Source organism: Empidonax traillii, unplaced genomic scaffold, assembly GCF_003031625.1.
Source record: "Empidonax traillii isolate 1590-97213 ecotype Southwest subspecies unplaced genomic scaffold, ASM303162v1 scaffold3662:size11733, whole genome shotgun sequence".
In the NCBI taxonomy this organism is placed as follows: Eukaryota; Metazoa; Chordata; class Aves; order Passeriformes; family Tyrannidae; genus Empidonax; species Empidonax traillii.
Window position 1 is genome coordinate 1 of NW_020958855.1, and position 1119 is coordinate 1119.

Here is a 1119-nt window from a genome sequence, read left to right on the forward strand (position 1 = left end):
GACGAGAACGCCCCGCCCCCCGTCAAACAGGCTCCGCCTCTTCCCGCTCTTAAACGGGCAACGCGCCCAAGAGGCGCGGGTGGGTCCCACCGCGTCCCCAAACCCCCCCTCTCACCCCGGGACCCCCCCCCGATGCTGTTCCCGCTGCCCCCAGAGCCACTGACACCCCCCCCGACCCCCAAAGAGAGCAGCGGGGCCGGTGGTCTCAGCTCCATCTTTATTGGGGCAGAGGAGGAGAAGGGTGGGCGCGGGGGGGGGGGGGGCCAGGAAGGGGAGGGGGTCCTGAGGGGTCCAGAGGGGTCTCTGGGGAGCCCCCCCTTAGCTGGTGCGGACTTGGTAATCTGCAGGGGAGAGAGAGGAGGTGAGGAGGGGGCTCCCGTGCTGGGGGTCCCGGGGGAATTCCAGAGGAATTCCAGAGGAATTCCAGGGCTCCCAGGCTGGGGGTCCCAGGCTGGGGGTCCCGGGGGTCCCCGACTCACCCCCGCTCTGGGTGATGTAGCGCACCCAGGGCAGCGCTTGGTACCCGCTCTTCTCGATGATCTTCATGTACCGCACCTGGTGGGGGGGGGGGACAGGTGGGGAATGACCCCCCATCCCTCAGGTACCCCCAACCCCTCCCTCCCCGGGCCCCCCGAGACACCCCCCCCTCCCAAAGCACCCTGGAACCACCCCCCGGGGCACCAAAAGAGCCCCCCCGGGGTCACCTGGATGCCCGAGACGGTGAAATAGGGGATCTCGAAGCGGACGCTGATGGGCGGCCGCCCCTCCTCCTCCTCCTTCTCCACGCTGGGCAGCCCGAAGTGGGCGCGCATCAGGTGCTCCTTCCCCCCCTGCCGACCCCACAGCGGCCACGTGGGACCCCCGCGGGGGGGGGGGACACCCCGGAACGGGGCACCCCCCGAGAGGGGCACGGGGGAGCCCCCAGGACAGGGGCAGGGGGTGGGGGGACACGGGGGACCCTCAGAGTGGGGCTGGGAGGACATGGGGGAGCCCCCCAGGACAGGGATAGGGGGTGGGGGGACACGGGGGAGCCCCCAGGACAGGGATAAGGGGTGAGGGGGGACACGAGGGACCCTCAGGACAGGGATAAGGGGTGGGGGGGCACAGAAGAGCCCCCAG

General features: G+C 71.2%; 1 protein-coding gene and 1 long non-coding RNA gene across 2 annotated transcripts in view; one reads left to right on the forward strand and one right to left on the reverse strand.

Moving 5' to 3' along the window:
- Positions 1 to 210: 210 nt before the first annotated feature.
- Positions 211 to 846, reverse strand: LOC114072647. Its single transcript, XR_003574213.1, has 3 exons — positions 705 to 846; positions 480 to 555; positions 211 to 341 (listed from the first exon to the last, which is right to left on the reverse strand). It is a non-coding gene; the product is annotated as an uncharacterized LOC114072647 (long non-coding RNA).
- Positions 847 to 981: 135 nt separating this feature from the next.
- LOC114072648 (choline transporter-like protein 2) overlaps positions 982 to 1119 on the forward strand; it is a gene marked incomplete at its 3' end in the record, with an annotated part of 10669 nt that continues 10531 nt past the window's right edge. Inside the window, exon 1 of the mRNA XM_027910522.1 lies at positions 982 to 1012. Coding sequence (XP_027766323.1) covers positions 982 to 1012 — 31 coding nt within the window. The remainder of the gene's footprint in view (positions 1013 to 1119) is intronic.